The 26,739-nt window shown below is 42.5% G+C and overlaps 1 protein-coding gene and 1 long non-coding RNA gene across 3 annotated transcripts; one reads left to right on the forward strand and one right to left on the reverse strand.

The window, feature by feature from the left end:
- Positions 1 to 1,115: 1,115 nt before the first annotated feature.
- Positions 1,116 to 19,696, reverse strand: LOC143268451 (uncharacterized). Of its 2 annotated transcripts, none has more exons than XR_013044383.1 (3): positions 10,087 to 13,062; positions 5,392 to 7,716; positions 1,116 to 5,246 (listed from the first exon to the last, which is right to left on the reverse strand). It is a non-coding gene; the product is annotated as an uncharacterized LOC143268451 (long non-coding RNA). The 2 variants fall into 2 exon arrangements; XR_013044382.1 differs by adding an exon at positions 19,554 to 19,696 and having other exon boundaries at positions 2,301 to 7,716; positions 10,087 to 17,849.
- Positions 13,072 to 25,229, forward strand: Zbtb1 (zinc finger and BTB domain containing 1). Its single transcript, XM_006973148.4, has 2 exons — positions 13,072 to 14,969; positions 22,906 to 25,229. Exons 1-2 carry the CDS (start codon positions 13,072 to 13,074, stop codon positions 22,940 to 22,942), a joined length of 1,935 nt encoding a protein of 644 aa, XP_006973210.1. The 3' UTR covers positions 22,943 to 25,229.
- Positions 25,230 to 26,739: the final 1,510 nt, after the last annotated feature.

Genomic DNA, 26,739 nt, shown 5'->3' on the forward strand with positions numbered 1-26,739 from the left:
GCGCTTCCAAGTAGAAGTTCTGGGAGAGGCGGTGAGCGAGTTGGGTGGCGATCGAGAGAGTCCTTGCGGCTGAAGCGTGCAGGCGTGGGTCTGAGCTCAGCCGCCGCTCCCAGGCTGCCTTTCCACCTGAGCCACCCCGTCCACGTGATCGGAGGGGTTGACAAGACATTTTCCAACTCGGACGGGTCAGGAACAGGTTAATGAAAGTCCTTGTTTTCGGGGACTGGGGTGTTTGTATGTGTGTGAGCGTGTTCCTGAATCGAGTGTGGCTGTGAAGGTACACGTAGATTCTCCACTGGTCAGAATGTATTTCCGTACAGTATGTACCGCTGCGGCAACATTTTCCCCTTTGACACTGGAATCCACAAAGCGTTCCAAGCATTTTTTTTTTCCTTTCTTTTCTGAGACAAGGTTTGGCAGGGTAGCCCAGGATCGCTTGGACCTAATTCTCCTGCCTTAAGGAATCCTAAATTCTAGGGTGATAGGCATGAGCCACCAAGCCTGGTTTTGTGTTCCGAAGACCACTTAGAATGAATTTCTTCAGCTGAAGTTGGAGGCACCCTGAAGCAGATTTGGGGAAGCCATGTAGTTCTTATGGTAACTTTAAAGCAATCATGGTTTTAAAAAGTGTAAAACAGATTCTCTGGAACTTTGTCACCTCAAGCGGATGTGATCTGGAGAAATGGAGAAGGTGGAGGTGCAGGAGTATGAGGCCTGAATGATGGCTGGTCGGTTGCCCAGAACCGTAAAACTTCCCCTTTGAATCACTTGCTGTTATCTCCTAAAGTCTCAGTAATACTGAGTGGCATTAGGAGCTGTGTGCGGTTCCTTCCTCTTAAAGAAATAGATGGAACTAAAGCAGAAACTAAGTAGAAATTCTCCAGTACAGTGTTGGTTACAGCAACCCACTTTAACAACAGCATATCTCCATTGACACCCGAGTTTTTCAGGGTGTGGTTGTGCCGGCCTATAATCCCAGCACTTCCAGAGGCTGGATCAGGAGGTGGAGGCTAATCAGGACCTGGTCTACAAAGCGAGACCTTTTTTTTCAAAAATCAAAAGTCGGGGCTACAGAGGCTGGGTGGTTAAGGGCACTTGCTTTTCTTGCAGAGGAACTGAATTTGGCGCCCAGCACCCATATCAGGCAGCCCACAACTGCCTGTAACTCCAGTTTCAGGGAACTCATGTGCACATACCCCTCCCCCCACATAAACATAGAAATTAAGAAAAACCCCACCCAGAGTCTCAGTTTTCATGATACTAAATTCCTGCAAATTCTAACATCATGCCTACTGTTTTGAACCAGTGCAGGTGGTGGGTGCATCACTGTCAGAAAAAGAGACCCGTTTTTAACCAGGGCAGAAGCACAGCTTCTTGATCGTGTGTGTGTGTGTGTGTGTGTGTGTGTGTGTGTGTGTGTGTGTGTGTGTGTGTGTGTGTGTCAGAGACAGAGACAGAGATCTGCCTGCCTCTGCCTCTTGAGTGCTAGAATTAATGGCAAGTGTCACCATGCCGGCTGGTTTTTGTTTTGTTTTGTTTTAAAAGCTCGACTCCGGCTTTCTGGTCTAGGGCTGGCCTTAGCTTTCTACCCTCCTGCTCCAACCTCTCAACCAGTGTTGGGATACCAGGCCTGTGACACCACACCGGGTTTTTGACCTTGTGGGTTTTGTTTGTTTGTTTGTTTGTTTGTTTTCTGAAACAGGATCTGACCATGTAGCACTGGCTGACCTAGAACTCTAGACCAGGCTGGCCTCGAACTCTTAGAGGTGTGCCCACCTCTGTCTCTCCAGTGCTACGATTAAAGGTTTGCGCTGCCACGCCTGCTCACGACCTTGTGTTTTGATTTCATGGTAGCTGCTAAATGTTTGTACCGTACCTTCTGCTTCCTCATTCCCCACATCTGTCTGTGTCTGGTACAACCAGGGTCCCTTTTCAAAGGGTCCAGTGTGCCTTGCAACACCATTTTTTATTTTTCTAACATCCAGGAGAAAAATGTTGCTTTTTGGGGGGAGTTCTCTAGCTAGGACAAACTATATATCTTTGCCTAAAGGGGTGTGTGTGAGAGGCATTTGTGATAGAAATGCTAAAATATATATTTAGGCTGCAGTCTTTTGCCTTGGGGAGTGAATATGTGAAACATCTGCTTCAGAGTTCACTTCGGTCTCTAGTATTTTTGTGATAATTTCTTGTGGTAGTGTCTCTGGTAATAAAATAGGGAAAATGCTTTGCTATTCATTCATATGTTCTCTGTGAGCCTAGTTAACTTATTTGTGTCTATTTTTCCTTAAAGTGGGAATGCCTTTTCTTTTTTATTTAAATTTTTTTTTTTTTTTTTTTTTTTTTTTGAGACAGGGTTTCTCTTTTCTCTATGTATCCCTGGCTGTCCTGGAACTCAGCTCTGTAAACTAAGCTGGTCTCGAACTCAGAGACTCACCGGCCTCTGTTCCCTGAGTGCTGGGTGGCATGCCGTTTCAATGATAAAAATGCAACCTATACTGAAGTACATAAAATATGAATCTGGAAAGTTATTCTGACTCCCACTCCCCCAGAGGTAATCACTGTGAACAACCAGTTCCTCGTTTTAAAAGTGGGAAGGCAGCCCCTGAGCATCTTGCTGCTGTGTGAGCCTCACTGGCCTGCCTCCGCTCATACACTTGGATTCTCTTTTCATAACTCAGATAGGTGAGAACTGCCAGGGGCAGGGGAAGCGGGAGGGTTTTTGCTTTGAGCTGATGCCAGTTCCTATAATTTAGTAACAGGCATGTAAGTTTTTGTTCTAGTTCAGCCCTCCTGAAGTGTACCTTGGTGGGCTGCTCATCCTTTGCAAATGCTGCAGTCCGTCATCTGACAGATTAGTGCAGGCTAAAGTCATTAAAACAAGCCCTTCATGTGTAGAGAGCTTCCTAGCTTACCATTGGGAAGGAGTGGGTAGACTTGCCTCTAAAACCACTGCCAAGATGTCCCTGTGCCTTTTTGTTATGGTGTGGGTTCCTCTTGATCAGCATCCAAAGCAGCCAGGGAAACATGATAGGAAGGAAAGCAGAAGGGAGGGGGCATTAATGACCATCTTGTTTTAGGTTAGGGCATGGGAGGGCTACCAGTGGGGGATGAGGGTGGGGGTGGGGGGAGGGGCATGCAAGGACTCTGGCCTGAACTTTGCTCCCATTTGGCATCTCATGTATTTAAGGTAGGTTTCTAAGTATACTGATATTTTGTCCTGTGTAGTCATTATGATAATAACTAATACATAATAACTAATACATTAGTTCCTTAGCCTAGTGTATTCAAGAAGGATGAGCTGTGAAGTTAATTTTCTAATGAAGTCCCGAAACAATACTTACAAATTGAATCACGGTAGTCACTTGAGGGTACTGAGGACATGCTTTTTTTAAAACACTACTATGTGAATGTAAATTGTTCTCAATCATATTTGAGGGCTGGAGGTATAACTCAGTGGTAAGAGCGCTTGCCTGTCATGCCTGAGGCCCTAGGTTCAACCCTCAGCGCTGCAAAATAGAATAATGAGTATTGAAAATTAAAGAATAGCGGAGTGTGGCCTGCGAGACTTGAATCCTAACACTCAGAAGGCAGAGGCAAGTGGACTTCCCCTAGGTTCAAGGCCAGCCTGACATACACAGTTCCGCGCCGGCCAAGGCTGCGTAGTGAGACCCTGTCCCCCAAAACAAACACAAAATATTAAATGATAAAGTACTAATTACATTTTCTGTTAGTGTTCTGTGTGAGATGCGTGTTGTTCTTTTAAGAGCTAACTGAAGAGCTCCTGCCCACTTGAAGTTGCCAGCAGTGGGGTGGGGGTGGGGGTGGTCAGCAGATGGAGGAGGAGATAGGGGAAGGGGGAGCTTTCTGCCTCCCTGCAAGATAAGACAGACAGAGCAAGAAGGATGGGAGCTCTACAGTGACAGAAAGTGTGACTGTGGGAGGCTTAGAATGTTCCAGAGGGGCACTGCGCTTCCTTAATAATCATACCCAGAGAGTGTTGTCTGGATTACAAAAACAGAAACGCTGCATTTGGAATCAAGAGTTAGGGTCTCAGCCCTGGCTTCTGTTTACGGGATGAGTAGTTAACTACCTCACCTGTTTTCTTCATTCACAAAATAGGGGTAATTTCGAACCTGACTCAGGGTGCTGTGGGAATCAGTTGGCTAATGTATGGAAAAGACCCTGTCAGTTGCCAACAACTCTACAAAAGTTTCGGTGACGATATCTACTGAATGTCAGGAAACTACCAGAAGCTAGAGGTTGTAATCATGACTGACATGACACCATGGTCTCCAGGACCAGACTATAAAACAAGAGTGACTGAGACAATCTCCAGTTAGATAGCCATCCTTTGTCTCCCAGTGCTGGGCTTTTGCAGTGCAGAAGAGAGATGCCTGCCTTGTCATGGGTCAGAAAGGGTTCCCCAAAGGTGTGTGTGTGTGTAATAAGGAAAGCTTTTACTTTTAGAGTGTTTGGGGTTGGGGAAAATCTTAAGAGATTGAAGGTTAAAGAATGGTATTGTGCTTAGAATAGATACTTTTTATTGGTTTTATTTCATTTATTTTAATTACATAAAAATTTGGAGTTTTTCCAGGTGTGGTGGTAGCACACACCTTTAATTCGAACACTCAGGAGGCAGAAGCAGGCTGATCTCTGGAGGACAGCCTGATCTAATAGACAGATCCTGTCTCTGAGAAAAAAAAAAATTAGAGTTCACACGGTTTTGGTTAGAACTAGACAGAAACGGCTTGAGCTGCAGAACTGGAAGCGGTACACTTTATAAGAAGGAGAGCGACTGATCACTGTGGGAAGAGCTGCCTGCCTGCCTGCAAGATACTCAGCAGCACTTACTGAATAAAGTTCTCAAATGAAGAGCAGGCCAGTGGCCTGTGTCGAGCTGCTCACAGTTATAGCAGACGGTGAGAGTGCACGGAGGGAATACTTTGGAATAACAAGTCCTGCGCCCCAAGCCCTAACAAAACAAGTGCCATGTGCCAAGGGGGACCAGCTTTAGGTCAGAGGCACCTACAGTGCCCTCTGGTGTTCAGGGGATGGCTGTGCTGCCTCTAGGATAGGGGTTAAAGATGGAGGAGGCATAAAATACCTTTCCTCTGTACTGCAGAGAAAAGAGCATTCAAAACTCCCCATTTTCCCTCCAGTGTGGATGAATTCCTTGTCTGGGATCCAGTGGAACTGCAGCAATGGTTCATTCATGGTACTTGTTGTAACATTTATTGTCCGTTTTCCTGTCAAGAACTCAAAGAAGGCAGTTTGGTTGCCTGCTGCCATAGTACATGGGATCTCAAAGAATTAAATTATGTAGCTTGTTTCCCTGAGTTTTTGTCTAGTCTCACAACCTCTGGGATTAAAATGGTGGACAGCCCAGCATACCTTTTAGAAGGGACAGCTGTTGGCTTGACCAGGCAACAGGAATACCGACCCACAAACAAGCCACGGTCTACCGCAGAAGAGCGGCAGTGTGAGACTGTCTGGAGTGCAGACGGTTCCTGCATTTCGGCAATGCTTAGTGGGGAGAAGTCCCGGGAACTGTTAGCAATAGGAAGAGCCTAGGCAGGAGGCTGGAGACCCTGACAGCCACTGAGACCCCGTGTGCTGAGCATAGGGCTTAACCCCTGAGAGTTCTCATCTGCAGAAGAGTAAGTTGAACTTGATTTTTCATGGGATTTTATAAATTGTGTTCAGTGTGATGACATTAACTTTAAGTACTGGATTATGGCCTGGAGAGATGGCTTAGCAGTTATGAGCACTGGCTGCTCTTCCAGAAGTCCTGAGTTCAGTTCCCTGCAACCACATGGTGGCTTACAACTATCTGTAATGAGGTCTGGGTGCCCTTTTCTGGTATGCAGGCAGAATGCTGTATACATAGTAAATAAATAAATCTTAAAAAGCAAAACAAAACAAAAAAAACTGGATTGCCCAAAATATTGTCATACCTAGTTTCTACAAGAACTCTTTGCTGGGTGTGACTGTCCTGCTTTGATGGTTGAGAAGGAGGATACAAGGGATGGAAAGGTTTCCTGGGAGCTACCAAGCGGGTAGAACTGGTACCCATATCTAGCAGTGCCTGTTTCCAGAACTTTTTTTTTTTCTCCCTTAACAAACATGTGCTAAGTGCCAGCCATGTGGGAAGACTGCGCTGGGCACAAGAACACTAAGGCCTTTAAGTGTGTCCCTGTCCTTGAGGGCTCAGCATAGTGGGCATTACTGTGCCATAGTGCTGCTCACTTGGGTCAGTGAGTGCCCATGACGGGCAGTACTACAGCATTGTTCGGATCCACACGGGCACGTGATGGCTTTCACAGACTGTTGGGTGTGAGCAGCAAACTGAGCCGCCATTTATAGCATTGTTTCTATGGGAATGTGTGTTTCAGGTTCCAAATAACTTAAAAATACGTTTTGGAACATTATCCCATTATAAATTCAGAACTTCCTGTACTAAGTACTGAATTTAATAGCTAGCCAGAATGCCTGGTTTAAATAGTGAATTTTTTTTTTCTGCATTTTCTCTTTATGTGGCTCAAAGTAAAATCCTTTTATCTTTAGGAATCTCTACAACTGGTTAAACAGAGAACCTAGAAATATTTGTTCCTTTTAGAAATTGGACTGTGTACTCTGGAAAACGGCATGTGAGGGATTGTGTGTGTGTGTGTGTGTGTGTGTGTGTGTGTGTGTCTGTCTGTCTGTCTGTCTGTCTGTCTGTCTGTCTTTACCCTGTATAGCCCTGGCTGTGTGTGGAACTACTGGAATTAAAGATGTGTGCCATCCCTGCTTTATGTGCATATTTACAGACCTTTATGTAATCAGATCAGAGCTGTTATTTACCATTTAAGAAATTTGGCCATAGAATGAATCGGTCCTGAAAATTTACTATTTCAGTGAGAACTTTACTAAAAATAACTTCTACGAGGCTGGGGTTGTAGCTCCTTGACAGAGTGCTTACCTAGCATGTGGGAAGCCCTGGGTTCGGTCCCAAGCACTTAGGAAACCAGGTATGGTGGTGCAGGCCTGTAATTCCAGAACTTGGAAGGTGGAAGGAGGAGGACCAGAAGTTCAAGGACTTCCTCTACTATAAATCAAGTTTGAGGCCAGGCTAGCCTACAAGAGACCCTGTCTTTAAAAGAAAAAAGAAGAAAAAGCCACATAGTATACTTAGGGAACATATCAATAAAGACAGATAAAACCACATTACAGCTATCATTCAGATGAGGCTCACCACTTACAGGATAGTACCTGAATTCAGGACCTGAAACCAGTTCTTAGTTGATGGTCTTTGCAGAAGACCACACTAGATTGTACCGAGGAAGTTTTAGTACCATCTGAGGTACATAGGAGTCCTCGTCTGTAGTCCCAGTACCTGGTTTTCACAGTTAGCTAGATGTTGATATGATGTTTATTCACCATAAATGTTTGCTTTTTATGAAATAAGAATCTTGGACTTCTAAGATCTATGCTCTATAGGTTTATGACTGTTTGAATTGCTTAATTCAGTTGATGTGTTTTGTGACCATTTTTTACTTTTAAAATAAACTGGTAAGCACTTTCAAAGTAATTTGTAGTTATGGTGTAAGATGTACTGGATCGCTGCCTCCTTATGGCTGGAGTACTTTCCTGGGTGTAGACCTTCGAATGCAACTAGAAGGTTTTACTTTCTGTCCCGGACCAACTGCCAGCTGTGATGTGATCTTCCGGTGATAGCTGGTAACACACAAACATGGTCACAGATTTTAATCTCAAACCAGAGCAGGTGAAATAGAGGGACTCTGTTTATGGAAATAAACTTCTTGATAAGCTACATAATGTAAAGCTTACTAAATTTTGGTGACATTATTGTTTGTTTTGAGTCTGGGTCTCACTGTGCAGCCATGATTGGTCTGGAATTCACCAATTTCCCCATCCGCCTCCTAGTGCTGGGATTACAGCCACATCCAGGAACATTTCTTTTCCACCTGTTAATTTTATTGTTTTGTGTGTGAGTGTTTTCTCTCTGTGTAAGTTTGTACACCACGAGTGTGTCCGGTGCCCGCTGAGGTCTGAAGAGGGCATCAGATCCCCTGGGACTGAGTTAGAGACGGACAGGTATGCGCCTCCATGTGAGTGCTAGGAACTGAACCCGGGTCCTCTGCAAGACCACACAGTGCTCTTAACTACTGAGCCTTCTCCCGGGTCCCAGCAGTTTTTTAAATTAGAAATAAAAAATTGAAAAGAAAGCAAACTTTTTGGAATTTGAGTGAAATTGTTTAATAAAAGTAAATGCTTTATACCATTTTTTTAGAGGGGGGACAGACGTAGGGGTTTGAGACAGCAGTTTCTCTGTGTTGCCCTGGCTACACTGGAGCTCACTCTGTAGGTCAGGGTGGCCTGAAATGCAGGGATCCTCCTTTCTCTGCCTCCTTAGTGCTTGGATTGAAGCAATGTGCTACCACACCCAGCTGCTTTACACAAGTGTAATGCAAAACTTAACCTTAAAGAGATAAGCTAGAAGTCTTTCAGGAACTTAGATCCTCCTTCACTCCCCACTGTCTGGGTAAAATCATCTTTATCCAGTAGATAATAAAGTTGTATCATAAATACTAACATTGCTTAAACTAGAATTGCAGGTCTGCCTGGAGACTGTAGGGTAGCTCTGAGAACTGCCTGCGCCCTGTTCAGCATCTCCCAGTAGGCTGGGAAGACAGGAGGATGTGACACAGAGGCAGTAGGGTTTACATCCGCCATTTGGACACAGTGCTTGTTCTCCAGCACAGCGTGACGCCTTCTGTGGAGCGTCAGACACTTCCTGACTTCATGCTGAGTGAAGTGGCTGGTCTAGGGAAGAAACCCTCTCCAGGTGTATTTGGCCTTTGGGGACAGCTGTGCCTTCCGTTGCTGGTCTCAGTCCTGTATACAGTGACCGATGTATTGAATGAAAGAATGTGCATCCATGTGCTCTAGAGGCTGTCCTAATCAGTGTAGCGCTTGTTTAGGTGCATGTAAAATACGGATTTTAACTAATCGAATGTATGGAGTTGACTTTAGTTAGTGGCCGAATCACTGGTTTTCATTTTAGATAAGAAAGGGTCTTGGAATGTTTTGACCGTCATTTGGCTCTTACTTGGAAGGAAGCTTAAAATTACCTAGTTAGATTTACTTCCTGGTGCTCAAATAAACATCGCCACCATTGCAACTGCAGCCAGTATTGTTTCCGTTAACGTCACATGGCAAACCCCACATTTTACACATTGGCTGTGGGATTCCTTGTGTCTGTTATTTGAGTCGTTATTCCCACCTTAATCCTGGGGCGAATGATCGTAAACAGATTGCAGGCTGGGCGAACAGGACGGGGACCCAGCTCTGTGCCCTGCCTCACTGGTTTCTTCCCCACTGTGTGTGGGCATCACTAGGTTCCGCTCAGGTTTGTTTCAGTTTCCAACAACTGTTAGTTCTAGAAAGTCTTTTTTTAGACTTTTGGCCCTCTGCTTCTTTCTCTTTTTCATTAAACGTTTCTGTGAATCATACAGTAGGGTGACTAGTGACCTCCAAATCTCACCCTACTTAAAGTGGGCTTGGGTCAGTGTTTTTGTGTACTTTTTAACCTTTTGCATTCAGTTGTATTATTGTGTAGATTTGTTGTATAGAACTCTAATTGTAAAAATTTTGTTTGTGCACCTTCATTTTCTGCCTTCACATACCAATATATTTATCTTTAAGATTTACTTAATTTTATGAGTATGAGTGTGTTGCCCACATGTATGTCTGTGTAGCACATGCGTTCCTGATGCTCTTGGAGGACAGAAGAGGGCATTGGATCCCATGGAACTGGAGTTACGGATGGTTGGGAGTCACCATGTAGGTGCTGGGAATTGAACCTAGGTCTTCTAATAAGAGTGACAAGTGCCCTTAATTGCTAGACCATCTCTCCAGGCTTTTTTATCAATATATTCTAAAGGCTAGTAGATTAACTTTAGTGTAGTTAACCCTCAGGAGTAACATGAATGATGTCTTTGAACATCCATTGCTTTTATATTTAGGCATATCCTCTCTCAGTTTAGCTGTAGACACTCAAGATGCAGGTTTGAATTTTATTACCTTCTGGAAACACTTGATTTGGCTTCCAGGAGACACAGTGGCTTCTCCACTCCACAGGCCCCATCTCTTCCTAGGGAATTCTGTGGACATTTAGGTAGAGAAATAGGGAGGTAGCATGAGCCTGTGTGTAGCAGGAGAGCATGGAATGACAGGGTGTGTGACCTAGAATTGATCTGTGAGGACAGATAGAAGCAAGGAGAGACGAACGTACTCAGTACTCTCTTGATAACTACTGCCGAGATAGAAAAGCCTTAATAGTACTACATTTTGGCAGAAGGTGGCTCACACCTTTAGTCTAGCACTCTGAAGGGAGAAGTAAGAATATCTGTGAGTTCAAGGCCAGACTGGTCTACAGAGCAAGTGCCAGAACAGCCAAGGCTGAATAGAGAGAGTCTGTCTTTAAGAAAAAGAAAGAAAGAAAAGAATGAACATTTTAGTTCACTGAACAGCTTGTTATGGTTGTCTTTTGTTTTTTCAGTAAACAGTATAGGAAATGTAGGGTATTTCTAATAGAGAGTAGATTATAAAGTTTTATGTATACAGATTAAAATTTGAGACTAAAGTCAGAAACTGCATTTTTTATTTATTTTTTATTTATGGTTTTTCGAGACAGGGTTTCTCTGTGAAGCAGTCCTGGCTGTCCTGGAACTCAATCTGTAGACCAGGCAGGCCTCAAAATCACAGGGATCCGCCTGCCACTGCCTCTGCCTCCTGAGTGCTGGGATTAAAGATGTGCGCCACCACTGCCCGGCAGAAAACTGTCTTTTTTTATACCTCTTTAAAATACACATATACACACACAAACACACACACACACACTAAAACAAAGAACAGGGTCTCTCTCTCTCTCTCTCTCTCTCTCTCTCTCTCTCTCTCTCTCTCTCTCTCTCTCTCTCTCCCTGACTAACCTGGAACTCTCTGTGTAACCTAGGCTGGCCTTGAACTCAAAATCCTCCTGCCTCAGCCTTTGATTAGTGGTATATGTTGTGTCCACCTTTAAGCTGGATTTTAGTTTTGTAAAGTAATAGCACCTCTAAGATTTTAATGTTTCCCTCTCCTACCCCAAGGTAACTCACTACATTAATAATTACACTGCCCATCAATGTTATAGGAACAGGTTACAGAGAGGTCTACATACTATGATACCATCTGAGTTAGAAAAACATAAAAGCCAAAATAGATGGCAGGCATATTAGTACTCAGTATTACAAAGCATGTGTGAGCCTAGACAGATGTGAAGGTTATATGACCCAGAATGCTTAGATGATCACCTGAGAAGAGCAGTGTCATTCAAGGTGTGTTTTTACTCTGTTTAAACTCCTACAATGAGCATGTGTTACTTTTAGTGTCTTGTTTGTTGTTTTGGTTTTTCAAGACAGGGTTTCTGTGTGTAGTTTTGGTGCCTGTCCTGGATCTTGCTATGTAGACCAGGCTGGTCTCAAATTCATAGAGATCTGCCTGGATCTGCTGGGATTAAAGGCGTGCGCCACCACCGCCCGGCTTTTTTTTTTTTTTTTTTTTTTTTTTTTTTAATGTTCATTGGTGTTTTGCCTGCATGTGTATCTGTGTGAAGGTGTCAGGTCCCCTGGAACTGGAGTTAGTTACAAATGGTTGTTACCTGCCATGTAGGAACTGTGAATCATTTATGGGTCCTCTGTAGGAATGCTCTTAACCATTAAGCCATTTTCCAGGCCTAATAAATTTTTTTCTGTGGAAAGTTTCAAGCAAATAACAAAATGAGACTCTATGGCCCTGCTTCAATAGTTAACATGGCCGGTTTTATATTATCTGTAGCTTTCATCCCCTCCTCATTGGTTTTGAAGGTTATCTCAAATGTGTAATTTCATCTGTAAATACATCAGTACGTTCATCTAAAGGATGTGGTGGTTCACACGTGTAATTCTGTATTCAGGAGTCTGAAGTAGGATTCTGAGTCTGAGGTTAGACTGGGCTACATAGAGAGAATTCCAGGCTCTCGAAACTAGATGGTAGAACCCTATTTCAAAAACCCAAAGTAGAGGGCTAGAGAGATGGCTCAACAGTTAAACACTTAGTGCTCTTGCAGATGACTCTGGTTGGCTTCCCAGCATTCACAGGTACTTCATCTACCTGTAACTCCAGTTCCAGGGAATCTAATGCCCTCTCTGACCTCCACAGGCTCCACAGGCATGTATGCAGTCCACATACATATACACATAAAATGATTTTTTAAACCCCAAAGTAAATTTGAAAAAGGAAAGAGCAACAACTCCTTAATATCAAATCATTCAAAAGGCTGTTGATGCTCTGCACTCAAATTAGTAACTTTTAGTTTAAGTTGCTGCTTTATTTACGTTTGTTGTTTGTGTCGTCATGTATGTGTTTTCCCTCTAGGATGAAGAGTATTTGTGTGTATATGTTCATTTGTGTACAGAGGCTTGTGTGTTTGTGTGCATGTGGAGACCAGAGGTCAACCTCGGGCGGGCATTGTTCCTCGGCTGCTGTCCGCTTTGTTTTGAGACAGGGTTTCTCGTTGACTTGGGATTTCACAAGTAGGCTAGCTGGCTGGCTCACCACAAGTCTCACGGGTGTAGACATGGGCACCCCGTGCCCAGCTTTTTAATGATAGGGTTTCTGGGGGTCCTCATGCTCCCTTATATGTCTGTTTGTTTGTATACAAGGTCTCACTGGGTAGCCTTGGCTGGCATGGAACTTACTGTGTAGACTAGGCTGGTCTGGAGTTCATAGAGATCTGCCTGTCTCTGCCTCGTTTTTTAACTTGAAAAATATTAAGATTTTTGCTTTTGGTGCCTTTTGTTCAATATGAGAAAACAATAAATGGCTAGATATTTTCATCTTCAAACTTAAAAAGATTTAGGCATGTTACAGGCTTTTGCTTCATTAGCATAGAAAACTGTGCTTTGATGCTGAGAGTGTCCTTTTTTAAAGTGACTTTCTCATACCTGACTGTCATATTTTTGTTCTCCATAGGTCTAATTACAGACGATGGCGAGGCCCAGTCACAGCAGCTACGTCCTCCAGCAGCTGAACAACCAAAGAGAGTGGGGTTTCCTCTGTGACTGCTGCATTGCCATCGACGACATCTACTTCCAAGCGCACAAGGCCGTCTTGGCTGCCTGTAGCTCCTATTTTAGAATGTTTTTCATGAACCATCAGCACAGTACCGCACAACTGAATCTCAGCAACATGAAAATAAGCGCCGAGTGCTTTGATCTCATCCTGCAGTTCATGTATTTGGGAAAGATTATGACCGCTCCTTCCAGTTTCGAGCAGTTCAAAGTGGCAATGAACCACCTGCAGCTGTACAATGTCCCTGACTGCTTAGAAGACATACAGGACGCAGACTGCTCTAGTTCCAAATGCTCGTCCTCGGCTTCCAGCAAGCAGAACAGCAAGATGATTTTTGGGGTAAGAATGTATGAAGACACCGTGGCTAGAAATGGCAGCGAAGCCAACAGGTGGTGTGCCGAGCCCAGTTCAACAGTGAACACACCACACAATAGAGAGCCCGAGGAGGAGCCGTTACAGTTAGCTCACTTTCCTGAGCCACTGTTGGATGTGTGTAAAAAAAGTTCCGTGTCCAAACTATCGACTCCCAAAGAACGTGTGTCCCGGCGCTTTGGACGGAGTTTTACCTGTGATAGCTGTGGATTTGGCTTCAGCTGTGAAAAATTACTAGATGAACATGTGCTGACCTGTACTAACAGACATTCATACCAAAACACAACAAGAGCTTACCACCGAATAGTGGATATTAGAGATGGAAAAGAGAGTAACATCAAAGCTGAACTCGGTGAAAAGGATTCTTCTAAAACATTTTCTGCACAGACAGACAAATACAGAGAAGACGCCAGCCAGGCGCCTGATGATTCAGCTTCGACCACTGGAAGCAGAAAGGGCACAGCGGAGCCTGGACTGGCTGGGGAAGAAAAGGGTAGAGCTGCTGAGACGAAAAGAATTATCATCAAGATGGAACCAGAAGATATTCCTACGGATGAGATGAAAGACTTCAACATTATCAAAGTTGCTGATAAGGACTGCAATGAGTCCACTGACAATGACGAGTTAGAGGATGAGCCGGAAGAGCCATTTTATAGGTACTATGTTGAGGAAGATGTCGGCATTAAAAAGAGTGGTCGGAAAACCCTGAAGCCTCGCATGTCCATCAGTGTGGATGAAAGAAGCGGTATAGAGAGCGTGAGACCCCCTCACAACAGCAGTCCAGTGCAGGAGGATGCAGAGAGTGCGTCCTGCGAGCTGTGTGGACTCACCATAACCGAGGAGGACCTGTCATCTCACTACTTAGCCAAACACATCGAAAACATCTGCGCGTGCGGGAAATGTGGGCAAATACTGGTCAAGGGCAGACAGCTTCAGGAACACGCGCAGAGGTGTGGAGAACCTCAGGATCTGACGATGAATGGGCTAGGAAATGCTGACGAGAAGATGGACATGGAAGAGAACCCTGATGAGCAGTCTGAGATAAGAGACATGTTTGTTGAAATGCTAGATGATTTCAGGGACAATCATTACCAAATAAACAGTCTCCAGAAAAAGCAGTTATTTAAACATTCCGCTTGTCCTTTTCGGTGTCCCAATTGTGGCCAGCGTTTTGAAACTGAAAATTTAGTGGTCGAGCATATGTCAAGCTGCCTAGACCAGGATATGTTTAAGAGTGCCATCATGGAAGAAAATGAGAGAGATCACAGACGAAAACACTTCTGTAACCTCTGTGGGAAAGGCTTTTATCAGCGCTGTCATTTGAGAGAACACTATACTGTTCATACTAAGGAAAAGCAGTTTGTTTGTCAGACATGTGGGAAGCAGTTCCTAAGGGAGCGGCAGTTGCGTCTGCACAATGATATGCACAAAGGCATGGCCAGGTATGTCTGTTCCATTTGTGATCAAGGAAACTTCCGAAAACATGACCATGTACGGCATATGATTTCTCATCTTTCTGCTGGTGAGACGATATGCCAGGTCTGCTTTCAGATATTCCCCAATAATGAACAGTTGGAGCAGCATATGGATGTTCATCTGTATACGTGTGGAATATGTGGAGCAAAGTTTAATTTGAGGAAAGATATGAGATCACATTATAATGCCAAGCATTTGAAAAGAACCTGAGGGGCTTTCTGCGGTATGAATGTTTAGTTGATAGGCAGAACACCAAAGCAAAAGGATATGAGCTATTTAGACACTGATTTTATAAGGAGTGTTGGGAAATTTTTTCCAAGGCCCTTTACTTTAACATTTTTGTTTAGGACCTTAAGTATATTTTAGGCATTAAATGTTTATCACTTTTGATGTTTCTAAGAGCATTCTTTGTTCCTAGTTTTCTTAACTACCATTAAAAGTACTTTTCAATGTAGACTCAGTGCTGGCATCCCTTCAATGACTATTAACTAGTTGGTTTTTTTTTTTTTTTAATCAATAAGGTAATGATTTCACTATTTCTCTGTACTTTCTTCATTTTAAGGTTATCCCATGAAATTTTAAACCCGAGATCATTGACCATTCCTGCTTAAATTTTTTAAAGAATTTTTAAAGAATTATTTAAAACTATCTTATTCTTTTTTGGTTTTGCTTTTTGGGCTTTTTTGTTTTTGGTTTTATTTTTTTGCTGTTTGTCAGTTGTAAAGTGGGGTGGCTGCTGTTCATTCTCCCTTATCAATGAAATCCATATTCTTAAATTGACAGCCTTAGGCAAGTGAGGTGCACTGAATCTAACCTTTAAGGTGGACATGGGCTCAATCTTGGCCTAAGATTGATGGACCTAAGGAAATTCCTATAAATGAACATTTCCTATAATTGATAAAATGTTATCATTTAATAATCACATTTAAAACTTATATTAAGTGTAAATCCCAATGACTTTCCCTCACTTGAGAAATTAGTGGGGATAAGCCATTTTGTTTTGTGATACTGAATTTAACTATGATAGTTAATTAAAAAGACATCTTGTATTCATTAAAATATTTTAATTTAAAAATATTCTGATTTCTAAAGTGTGTTAGTTTATCAATTATTTTGTTTATAAATAGACTTTAATAGCTCTTTAGGAATATGACATCTAAGGAAAAATGATTTTTCACTTTTAAAATTACTTTGGAACTGAGATTTGAAAAAGCTGCCATGTATATTGATAAATCTAATAAAATAAAGAAATCGATTATAAATCTGGTTGTTCTATAAAAGTAGAGTGCACAAAAGTGTGTCGTGTTTTACACTAAGATTTGGAGGAAGTGTGTTGTGGAAAATTGCTATGCTTTATATATCATTTTCTGTAAAAGATACAAGATTTGAGGACTATAACATAATCCCAGCATATAAATGGAAAGAGCTTCTACTTGTCAGGGAAAGTCATATTGTTAGTTGTCGACAGGGTCTATACTATATCAGTTACATGTGAACTAAAACACTGGCAAAACACCCACCAATAAACACATCTGCCGAATAGAATGCCTTTTAATGTGAATTACTTGGAACACCCTTCTTATATTGAAAGGGATTTTAGTTAACATCTATATTTAAGAGTATGGCTTTGATTCTGGGTGGTAGTTTAAAAGCATTGCTCTTTCTTGCTCTCCATATTTTTAAGATATGCAAATCATATTCTCACATGCTATTTGCATAAAGGCACAGGTTGCCACCCGACCTGAGAGACATGTTGGCTAGTACAGGGTTAGTGGACAGTACTGGATAGAGCACGGTGTGAACACAGACAGATCAGTGGGCATGTGTTGAAATGTTAGTGAGGACAGGGCAGTGTGGGCAGGAGCCAAGAGAGTTCAAACCCGATCCTGAGAAAAGGCGCAAAAACAGTGAGGTCTGGGGAAGTTTTTCAAGGCCACATTGTTAACAGAAAAAGCTGAGGAAGTCATTCATATTAAATTGTCTTAGATATAATAGTTTAACAAGTACTTAAAACTAAAAAGAAAATATAAGATGTGTATGTAGATTACTAGTAAGCACCTGAGAAATGTTCTCTAACAAAGTCAGAAAGAGAAGACAAAAACCAAACGAAGTGCTCAAGTTATACAGTATCTGAGGGGACCTCATTTTTTTGAGGGGTCACTTTTCTGTTGCAAAGGCTTTCCCATAGCTAAAGGCATTTTTAAAAATATTTACCCTCTTTGAAGAAGGAATCCTCTTTTAATGAGGAAGAGAGGTTTGATTTAGTGGTTTTAGTGTGTGCTAATGACTAACAAATTAGCCAGCAGACGTAATCTGACTTTACCCAACCATGACAGTTTCCAAAGGCATGTTTGATGGTGTTTTCTGTTTCATTTTATATAGTATGCATGGTTTGGGGGAATTTAGCTACAGGGTAGCACAGGCTTCTCCAGAGAGAATGTACAATCAATTGTCTTTAACAAGACAGGGTTCAGGTAAAAGTTACTTAGCTTGGGCTGGAGAGATGGCTCAGAGGTTAAGAGCACTGGCTGCTCTTCCAGAGGTCCTGAGTTCGAGTCCCAGCAACCACATGGTGGCTCACAATAATGAGATCTGATGCCCTCTTCTGACATGCAGACAAAACACTGTCTACATAATAAATAAATCCTAAAGGAAAAAGGAAGAAAACAGACAAAAAAGTTACTTAGCTTGTAAAATTAAGGGGGATGAAAGACATCCATCACTCCTCTGCCTCTGCTCCCGCTCGCCTTCCTTGGGCTGTGAGGACAATGGCTCAGGCTGGAATAGTTGCCTGCTGCTTCTGTCTTTGATAGCTCATACCTTCAGGATCGAGGTTTTTTCCAGATCTGGAGAGGAAAAGAGAAACCAGAGAAGAGTAGCATCTTTTCCCTCTATTAATGACACTTTTCATTTGAAGTCCCATTTCTGGGATTTCTTGAAAAACAGTAGTCCAATTGGATTTTTTTCTCTGGCACTCCAGATCAAACCCAGCGCCTCGACGTGCTAGGCAGCCATTATGCCCCTGAACTGTGTATTAAGTTTCCCTTTCATCAGTGAGAAAATAATCCATTTCTAACATGGTTGATGCTCCAACATGGATCTGTAATTTGTCATAAAGACTGGACCTTAGAACTTAATAAAGTAGAACCAAGGCAGTAAAAGTCTAGCACTCAACTGGTTTTAACCCCTCTTTCCTTCATTTTTCTCCCTTGTAGCCCAGGCTGGCCTGTCATTCACTGCCTAACCCAGGCTTGCCTCATGATCATGCTGATCCTGTTTCAGCCTCCCAGGTTCAAGAGTTACCAGATGGGCTGGGCGGTGGTGGCTCACACCTTTAATCCCAGTACTCAGGAGGCAGAGGCAGGCGAATCTCTGTGAGTTCGAGGCCAGCCTGGTCTCCAAAGCGAGTTCCAGGAAAGGCGCAAAGCTACACAGAGAAACCCTGTCTCAAAAAACCAAAAAAAAAAAAAAAAAGAGTTACCAGATGGGAACTAAAGCGATCAGCTTCTCGTGTCCTTTCAGGTTCTTTCCGTTTTTCAGTCAGGGTCTTGCTTTGTAACCCAGGGGTTGGAATGGAAGTCTCCACTCCTCTAGTGCTCTTAGGGAGTATTGGGATTATTGCATAATGCTCCACCATATGCAGCTAATTTCCCATATTTTTTTAAAGTGAAATTTTTCAGAGAAATGACCCACATGGGTAACAGCAAATGTGTAATTAATATAAAGTAATGAACAATTTGACTTTAAGCAAAATAGTAGGTCAGAAGGATTCCAGAGGGTACTCTTAAAAGAATTAAGCTGAGTATGATAGTTTATGCCTGTAATCCCAGCATGCAAGAGGCTAGGCTCGGTTCAAGGCTACCCCTTGAGTTCAGGGCTACCCTGGTCTTTACATAGTAAGACCCCCGTCTCAGAAAAATGAAAAATACTGTTGAGGACAGCTTGCTAAGACAGAACAGCAGTGGGCTTGAAAATCCATGTTCTAGCTTGAAGCGAAAATAGGATGTAAAATGGTTGGAAGAGGAGGTGTAGGATTTCAAGTCTTGAGGCTAACCCAGCTGTACCTGTGAAATACCCAATGGGAGAGTGGTTCTAAGCATGGCAGGGATGTGCCCCCAGAGAGCCCGGGGGTGGTGGGTGGCGGTAACCTTCTCACTGGTTAAGCAATGTTCCTTTAGATCACTAATAAAGTTCTCTATTTACTAAAGCTCTGAAAAATCTTCCTACGAGCCAGTGTGATGTTGAAGAGAAAAACTGTCATTGTTAACAAAAATAGATAAATCAGGACGAAGAGAAAAGGACTTGAATATGTACATATAGCTGAAAAGCTCAAAATTGGACATAACCTAATTTGACTGGGTTTATCATTAACTTAAGGGCTGGATATGATGGCACATACTTGTAAACCCAGCATTCGGGAGGCTTAACCAGAAACAGCAAGAGTTTAAGGCCAACCTGGACTACATGATACCGGGTAACAAGTTGTTTAAAAAAAGCTCTCCCCCCACCCCCCATTGATCTGTTTTGATCAGTTCCTCAACTTTGCTCACCATCTTTTCCTATGTAAGTGCTTCCCAGTGATGAAATGCCAGTTCTCTACCGTTAACCAGGATTGCAGAGTAGCAGAAGGTGAGGGGAGCATGTTTCCTTCCTTCCTTCCTTCCTTCCTTCCTTCCTTCCTTCCTTCCTTCCTTCCTTCCTCCCTCCCTCCCTCCCTCCCTCCCTCCCTCCCTCCCTCCCTCCCTCCCTCCCTCCCTCCCTCCCTTCCTTCTTCCCTCCCTCCCTCCCTCCCTCCTCCCCTCCCTTCCTCCCTCCTCCCCTCCCTTCCTCTCTCTCTCTCTCTCTCTCTCTCTCTCTCTCTCTCTCTCTCTCTCTCTCTCTCTCTTTTTTCCCTTGGTTTTTTGAGACAGGGTTTCTCTGTATAGTTTTGGTGCCTGTCCTGGATCTCGCGCTGTAGACCAGGCTGGCCTCGAACTCACAGAGATCTGCCTGGCTCTGCCTCCGGAGTGCTGGGATTAAAGGCGTGTGCCACCGCCACCCTGCGGGAGCATATTTTCATAAAATTCTGTCCTCGGTGCTTGCTAGCTCAGCTCAGTAAAGTAGGTGTGATGGTATGGCCGCTAGGAAACTAACACAAGTGAAGCCATCCTTCGTGTTAATAATTTGAAGTTTACATCCCAGCTTAGGAAACCCATAGTCTGCCCAAAGTAGGGCTCCCTACAGTCTGAACATCCATTTCTTCAGCAGGCTATATGCAGATGTTTTGCCCACTCAATTTTTATTGGTCCTCCTCCTCTTTGAGGTAAGTATACTAATTTTCCAGATGAAGGACTAAGGTCCAAAGACTCTTTCCTAAGCCACACAGAAACTGTATATGTTAGACCTGGAATTTGAACTCAGTCTTTGACGTAGGCTACATTCTTGTACTTGCTCATGAAGACACACGTTCCATCTACAAAGAAGTGCCTTTTCAGCTTAGGACACACATGATAAAGATGGTGTGGGGTGGTGCTCATCCGTCATCCGTCATCTGTGACGCCTGGTAAGGTGGACTGGTAATAGTGGGTACGTAGGTAAGGATCTGCAAGGAGAAAGCACAACTGGATTTAAATGTGTCATTCAGAATGTTGTTTTAGACTGGAAATGCTGAGGACTGTTTTGGTTATGCTTCATTTAAACTTAAAGCATTCGGTGGGATAGTTAGTTGAGGGCCCAATAATCAATTGAAAGTTAGTTTGAATTCAGACTGCACGTCTGGGCTGGGGCTTCCTCTCCATCTGTTCCTGCTCTCTGTGTTTCATTCACTCCACCAACCTCTGTTCCCCTGTGTTAGTCCTGGAACTAGTGAGTTGAAGAAGTCAGAGTACTTGAGCAAATCTCCCCGAGGGGGGGAAAAAAAATAAATAACCAGTTTTCTCCTTTTTGCATGAATAGACGTGGATAAGAAACTCAGGATTCCTTTGGCTAGCAGACATTCCCCTCCCCCAATGGTGTAGTGTGGTTGCTTTCCTAAAGGAATCTGCTTAAAACCAAAAGTTGGTTGTTCTAACAGTGTATAACTCCACTGATGAAAATATCTAGATTTCTAGGTGAACTCTTCAATGGTGGTCTCACAGAAGTGAAAGATGACCCCGGGAGGTCACAGCTTCATGACCACCCATGTGGCAGCACTCAACACAAAAAGTTAACTAGTGCTTTAAGGAGAACAAGATTCAGACCTTTGAGCTACTAGTTAATGACTCGACAACAGATCCTATGCTAAAGCTACCACTTGGGTAATTTGCCTACCATATGTCAGTGACATTTTGAAATAAAGGAATGAAATAGAGAATGTTCTGTGACTGGAAACAATGTAGACATTTAAATGGCCTGCTCCTTACGCAGCTCTCTCTAACTCGAGGACACATTACTTGGTAATGGGTATGGTCTCAAAAAACATGAAACTTAGCTCTTTATATGTTTATATTCTGGCAAAGGCAAAAAGTTAGCATTGAGATTAAATCTTTAACTTCCTTATGATAGTCAAGAGAACCAAATCACTGAGGCAAATTAGTAATGAGAGATTTTCTTTGTATCAAAGCCCACGCAGATGGATGGAGGGCAGAAGAGCATTAAAACTGAAAGGTGATATGAAGAATACAGTTCAATCTTGGTTTCTAAATTTTAATGTGTCTGTGCTAACCACTGAGCTAAGTAGAAAATCATAGGAAAGGCTAGCACCCGAGGAAGATGATAAAAGACGTTTCGGAGCCAAGAATAAAAATTTGCATTAAAAAAAGCTGGTCATGGTGGCATGCGCCTTTAATCCCAGCACTCGGGAGACAGAGGCAGGCGGACCTGAGTTCAAGGACAACCTAGTCTACAGAGCAAGTTCCAGGACAGCCAGGGCTGCACAAATAAACCGTCTCAGAAAACCAACCAACCAAACAAGGAAATGGCACAGTAGTCTGTAATGACCCATCTGAAGAAGGACTAGAGTTACACTTACAGCCTTTAAGCCGTACTTAAAACATGGCTTCCACTCTGGTTAAGCCAATAGTGCTACCCGAGTGTGCACTCTCAAGTGAACAGACAGAGCTAGGGTTTGGTTTGGTTGTGTTCTGAAGGTGGGGTCTCATGTAGCCCAGTCTGGCCTTGAACAGGGTGATCCTCCTGCCTCTACCTCCCAAGTGCCATATCACAGGCATGTATCACCATGCACAGCTACAGGGTTGTTTCTGATTAAACAAATCTAAGCACCCAGATTATGAAAATCACCTTTTCCTTCAGATGCTTATGTTCCCTAATGTGAGAAAAATATTTTAAGGGACTCTTTTTTTTTTTAAGGATATGAGTATTAGGGCAAAACATTCTTGCAAAAAATACCGCTTTGCCCAATGTCAGGGGATGGGTGAAGAGAGTTTCAGACCCAGGACCATTCCCGGCCGTGTTTGTACTTGGCTTTCATTTGCAAAGTACACGCCTGGTATTTGAAGAAAGTAGTTCCGTGTGATGGTGGAAGATGAACTTTCAAATTCATCGCATCTGTATTTCAGTCAGATGTTTGTCGTTAGCAAACACGTTGTGAAACCATCTCATTCGAAAGGAAGCCCCTCTCGCTCTGCTCCCCTGCTTCTGAAACGCCATCTTGTCTCTTGTTACGTACTTACGTGCGCAGCCACGCTTACTTAGACCATACGACAGCAAAACTAGAGAGGTGCCCTGTATCCGAAGACTTAGACCAGGAGGAATCGTTTGTAAGTAAGTTCTAGGAGCTGTGTATGCTCTTGTTCCTACTCTGTTCCTTCAACAGTGTGCCTTTGCCAAAGCTAAGATATTCTGACCTAAGCATGATGTTGTCGTGTAGAGCAGTTTGCCTTGTGATGTTATTTTTCTTGAGTTTTGTCTTTTTCTGTGTGGCAGTGGTGAAATAGGGCCTTCTAAGCCTCTGGAGAAGTGACAGATCTGGCTTTGGAGAGGACATGGGGAAGAATCATTCTTCAACAGATAATCTTTAAGTGCAGACCCAGGAACTCAGATCTGACGTGGTGCCATCTCTTTCTGTCTTCCTGACACACGCCGTCAGCCCCCAAGTTCCAGTTGCAAAGATCCAAGAGAACTCAGTAAAGATCCCTTTGGAATCACACTGTTGTAACAAAGCTGATTCACAGTGACTCTCTCAGTACTTATGGAAAACCTGCTCAAGAAAAGTGACTGTAAAAGTCATGTGATACCAATGATTAAGCTGCAGTAAAACGAAAGTTTACGCCATGTATCTCCACGGTTCCCTTCTAGAATGAAGGGCTTGCTAGGCTACTGTAAATGTGTTATAAAGGGAGATACATAGTTCCACAAACACAGCATTCTAAACTTAACCAGAATTATAGCTTATATACTATGAAATGTAGTTAAACAATTTAAAAGGATATTAAAAAAATATCTGTAGAGTGTAAGTAAAAAGAAATGGGTACAGAAAAGGAAATCCAAGACCAGTTCTTTAACAAGATAATGTAGCCATTATGGAAGTGGAACACTAATCTTCCTCTCTCACTGCGTACCAGTCACACACTTGCTTATGCATACCAGTGAAGCTTCTTTCTAAACGTCTCCTGACAGAGGAGCATTATTCAGTAGTGGTAGATTTCCACAAACCATACATTATTTTCTTCTTCTGAACTTATCGATATGCTCTCATAATGTAGAATAAATTTTTGTTAATCTCAGAACTATTGTGTAGTGTCCTGCTCAGCTTCACATTTCAAAATAAAATTAAGTATCAAATGAAATGATAATATGTTTATTAAAAAAACCTTTCCTGAGGTGAGATTTAGTGAGGTTTGAACCAGGCTATGACTATAAATGCTTTGCTACACATACACTCTTTAACCGTATGAATCTTATAACTATATTATTTCCTTATTGTGAATATACTTTTTATTTTTACTTTTTGTTAACTATGTGACTAATTCCTTATTGCTTCTTGTTTTGTGTGTGTGTGATTTCAAATGTTTAAATGCTTACTTTGTTTTTATGCAAAATCTTCAATTATTTTAATAAGTTACACAAAGAAATCTGTCTGAAGAAATGGAAAGTGTGGGTAGTGCACACCTTTAGTCACAGTATTTGAGAGGCAGAGGCAAGCTGATCTCTGAGTTCATGGCTATCCTAGTCTACATAATGAGTTCCAGGCTAGCCCAGGCTATATAATGAGACCTTGTCTAAAAAAAAATATTTTAATTAAAAAAAGAAGCTGGGCGGTGGTGGTGCACACCTTTAATCCCAGCACTTGGGAGGCAGAGCCAGGTGTATCTCTGAATTCGAGGCCAGCCTGGTCTACAAAGCGAGATCCAGGACAGGCACCAAAACTACACAGAGAAACCCTGTCTCGAAAAGCAAAAAAAAAAAAAAAAAAAAAAAGAAAGAAAGAAAGAAAGAAAGAAAGGAAAGAAAAAGAAAGGAAAGAAAGAAAGAAAGAAAGAGAGAGAGAGAGAAAGAAAGAAAGAAAGAGAAAGAGAAAGAGAAAAGAAAATCCTAACTTTAAGGTAGTAATAACTTGAATCTCATTCTGGAAACTAACTGGCCGAAAAATCAGAGAAAGAGTCCAGCAGAAGGGATAATGGTAGAGAAGGAAAGAGCAAAGAGAGTCCACTTGAGTTCAGCTTTGGAGCAGGCATGCTGATGTGTGAACTCCACCAGAGTGGATAGAATACTATCCTAGCACTTGAAGGGGAAGGGGGAGGATCAAGAAAAGGTCAAGGCCAGCCTTGGCTACAGAGTGAATTCAAAGCCTGGGCTACATGAGAACCATCTCAAACAAACAGACAAAAGCATTCCAAGTATATGACTGCTGCAAGACAAAAAGTCTAGACCAGTGTTGGAGTTGAAAGACCACAGAGTTAATTAATCTCTTTGGGGAACGTAAGCACATAGGCTGCAGGCTTTTTACAATACATAGAAAAATTTTAAAAATCCCATAACGAAAGGAACCAGATCAGGATAGAAAAGATACAATTTTTGGCTAAGTTTTTATTGTGCTAGATTTACTAAAGAAAATGGTTTGAATTTTGACTGAACTAACTACAAGTGTAATGAAATACGATAATTACAAGTGGCATAAGTGCATACTATAATGTGATTATTTTCTGTACATTACTTTAAGTGGAATTCTTGGATTACATACATTATCTTTGTTACATTCTGATATCCGTTGCTTTTACCTAATAAAATGTCCTCCTCTACATTCAGAAGTTAAACTGTCTGTACATTACTTTCATTTGTATTGCATTGTTTTGCAGCCTGTTCTTTTAAAACGTAACTAGTTGGTTATCAACTCCTACCCTCTGGTGTCACAATGTCACCAGCGGTGGTCATGTGTGGTCCAAAGAGAACTAACTAAAATTTTACTGCCTGTTTTTTGTTTATCTGGTTTTGATACAGAAGAATGATTAGAAAATACTGTTTCAAGGCAGACATGAAAACAAATTAATTAGGTTTATTCCTGACACAAAAGAATTACTTATTTTAAAAAAAAAATCTGATAGGAGAATCAGCTTTTTCACGGACTTCCCATAATTTACTATTCAAAGAAATTACTTAGCTAATATAATTTGCTTTGCTTATATTTAGGTAAGGAATTTTTCATGTGTTGATGATAATGAAATGTTTGGTCTGCCTGTCCCCTCACAGGGCAGCCTCTCTTTGCCGCATTGTTTCAAACTGTTCCCCAAGGAACATGATTTGGGGTAGCACTCAAGGTGAAGAAAGCAGATTGCCCGCAGCTTCCCGACATCTCCCTCTTGGAAAGCATCCCTTCCAGGGCCAGGTGCTTAGCTGTCCCCAAGGGATATGGCAGTCTCCCTGTCATCTTACTATGTATCTTCAGGTTAGTTGAATTTAAGACTAAGCTTTGTTTTGTTGTTTTTTGAGACAGAGTCTCAATTCTAGCCCAGGCTGCCCTAAACTGGTGGTGATCTTCCTGCCTCTGCCTTCAGGGTTCAGGAATTACAGGTTTAAATCACCATACCAAATGACAAATTTTTAAGACTCGAAGAAAACAAGTGATTTTTTCCCCCCTGTAGGGACAGGGAATTGGAGAGTTACTTTAAGACCATGCACGTTAGGGCTGACGAGGTAGCTCACCAGGTTAAGGCACTTGCCACCAAGCCTGAAGGCCTGAGTTTGATCCCCCAGAACCATGTGAACATTAACTCTCTCAAGTTGCCCTCTGACCTCCATGTGCACTAGGACACGTGTGCATGTGTGCTCACAAGTATGTCTTAGGAAAGCAGAAACAGGACTCTAGGGATGGGGATCAAAGCTAGCCAGTGTCTGTGGCAAGACCCTGTCACAAAATGGGGTAAAATGCGTGCTGGCCCGCACCAGGGAGGCAGAAGCAGGCCAATCTCTGTGAGTTCAAGGCTAGCCTGATCTACAAAGGGAGTTCCAGGAAACCCAGGGCTGTTACACCTTGTCTTGAAAAACAAAACAAAAAAGGAAAATAATTACAAAATGGGATCTTAAATATATATATATATATATATATATATATATATATATATATAATCATTAGTTGAACTCCAGGCTGCTCATGCATCCTCAAATTAGAAGCTGTTACTTATTCTACTTTCTCTTTAGCCTCCTCAAAACAATCCCAACCCTAATGAAGGCTGCCCCTGGGTGGGATTAAAAGGACAGGTTAGCCTTGCACTCTGCTGTCAGGTAACACTCGCCCACATCATCTTGAGCCTCATATTAGCT

Source organism: Peromyscus maniculatus, chromosome 14 (genome assembly GCF_049852395.1).
Source record: "Peromyscus maniculatus bairdii isolate BWxNUB_F1_BW_parent chromosome 14, HU_Pman_BW_mat_3.1, whole genome shotgun sequence".
In the NCBI taxonomy this organism is placed as follows: domain Eukaryota; kingdom Metazoa; phylum Chordata; class Mammalia; order Rodentia; family Cricetidae; genus Peromyscus; species Peromyscus maniculatus.

Coding starts and splice junctions, on each gene's coding strand:
- Zbtb1 (XM_006973148.4), top strand. CDS start 13,072: ATGGCGAGGCCCAGTCACAGCAGCTACGTCCTCCAGCAGCTGAACAAC. Junction 14,970..22,905: donor ATGCACAAAGGCATGGCCAG/GTATGTCTGTTC, acceptor TCTGTGTGGCAG/TGGTGAAATAGGGCCTTCTA.